General features: G+C 56.0%; 1 protein-coding gene across 1 annotated transcript in view; it reads left to right on the forward strand.

The window, feature by feature from the left end:
* OAS3 (2'-5'-oligoadenylate synthetase 3) overlaps positions 1–1,683 on the forward strand; it is a 28,720-nt gene that overhangs the window by 9,135 nt on the left and 17,902 nt on the right. Inside the window, exons 5-7 of the mRNA XM_007938273.1 lie at positions 475–628; positions 1,055–1,149; positions 1,378–1,654. Coding sequence (XP_007936464.1) covers positions 475–628; positions 1,055–1,149; positions 1,378–1,654 — 526 coding nt within the window. The remainder of the gene's footprint in view (positions 1–474; positions 629–1,054; positions 1,150–1,377; positions 1,655–1,683) is intronic.

Here is a 1,683-nt window from a genome sequence, read left to right on the forward strand (position 1 = left end):
TCCTTGGGTTTCTAAGGTGATACCACTACAGAAGTAGATTGCCCAATCTTCCTTCCGATGAATGGCTGGTGCAGCCTTTTGGTTAGCAGTCAAATGCCGTAGGCACCGTGCCGCAGGGCAGGTATAAAAGGTCTTGTTCCCACTTGTCAAGCACGTGCTCATCTGTAGGGTGTGGCTGGGGTTGAAATTGCTGGCTCATACAGTGACCCTAGTTTCTTGTGATTTTCACGAGCAACCAGAGTTGAAGACCATTGCTCCAGTCTAACCCTGCAGCTTCAGCAGAGCAGACACTGTTGTTATCCCCATTTTGCAGATACGGAAACTGAGATGCAGAGAGATTGACACACACAGTTGCTCCAGACCATGCAGCTGGAAAGTAACAGAGTCAGGATTGGAACCAAGTCCCTTGATGCCAGAGCCCCGGATCTCGACCATCTTGCTAACCAGAACCTTCTTGTCTCTCTGGGATTGTAGACCTGTGATCCTGGACCCAGCAGACCCAACGTGGGATGTCGGGAATGGGGCCACCTGGCAGTGGGACATGCTGGCCCAAGAAGCAGGGTCCTGCTATGACCGCCTGTGCTTTTTGCAGGCGCCTGGGAGCCCTGTGCAGCCCTGGGAGGGGCCGGTGAGTGAGGGCTCGCCAGCGTCCTTGGATTTTACAGCTAGTTTGCTAACCACTGAAGATTTCTTAAGCATCTTCAGTGCTGTAGTCCATGTGGGTCCAGATACACAGTTGGGAGAATAGAGGCAGGAACATGTAAAACCATGTAATTGACAGGCTGAGTCAGCTTAGAGGAAGGCAGGCCTTTGTTTGCTATACTGTCTACTGACCAAGCTGTGTCCACCCACAGGGGTGCCTTTTGTAACTTATTCCCCCAGAAGGGGAACTTTCTCCATGAACAAAGGCACCACAATTGCTAGCTGTGGCCCTTCCATTTCCCATCCCTGGGACTCAGTCACTCTGGCTGTGCAATGGGCTGGTGAGAGAAAGGATTAGTGGGAAATAGAAACCTTTGTCTCTGGGTAAAGTAGCTTCTTCCACAACTTCCAGGGCCTTCCACGTGCCGGGTGTTCAGGTTTGGGCCACCCCATCCAGCGAGACGCTGACCAGAGGACCCCCAAAGACAGTGGAAGTCTCAGTGCTGTGTGCCTCAGGACAAGGAGCAAGCAGTCCCCGAGCCCAGCTCCTAGCCCCTCAGGGATGACCCTGAGCCCAGCTCCTAGCCCCTCAGTGATGACCAGCAGCACCGTCTCTGTGCCGAGGACCCCCAAAGACAGTCTCAGTGCTGTGCACCTCAGGACAGGGAGCGGGCAGTCCCCGAGCCCAGCTCCTAGCCCCTCAGGGATGACCAGCAGCACCGCCCCTGTGCCGAGGACCCCCAAAGACAGTCTCAGTGCTGTGCGCCTCAGGACAGGGAGCGGGCAGTCCCCGAGCCCAGCTCCTAGCCCCTCAGGGATGACCAGCAGCACCGCCCCTGTGCCGGGGATGCTCTCAGATCTGTCCCAGATCCCCAGCAAGGAGCTAGACCTCTTCATCCAGGATCACCTGAAGCCGAGCCCCAAGTTCCAGGAGCAGGTGAGCAGGGCCATTGAGAGTGTCTTGCGGTGCCTCCGTGAGAACTGCGTGTACAAGGCCTCGCGAGTCATCAAGGTGAGTACAGCAGTGGGCAGACTGGGCAA

This window comes from Orycteropus afer, unplaced genomic scaffold (genome assembly GCF_000298275.1).
Source record: "Orycteropus afer afer isolate SDZICR_OR568_19922 unplaced genomic scaffold, OryAfe1.0 scaffold00048, whole genome shotgun sequence".
In the NCBI taxonomy this organism is placed as follows: Eukaryota; Metazoa; Chordata; class Mammalia; order Tubulidentata; family Orycteropodidae; genus Orycteropus; species Orycteropus afer.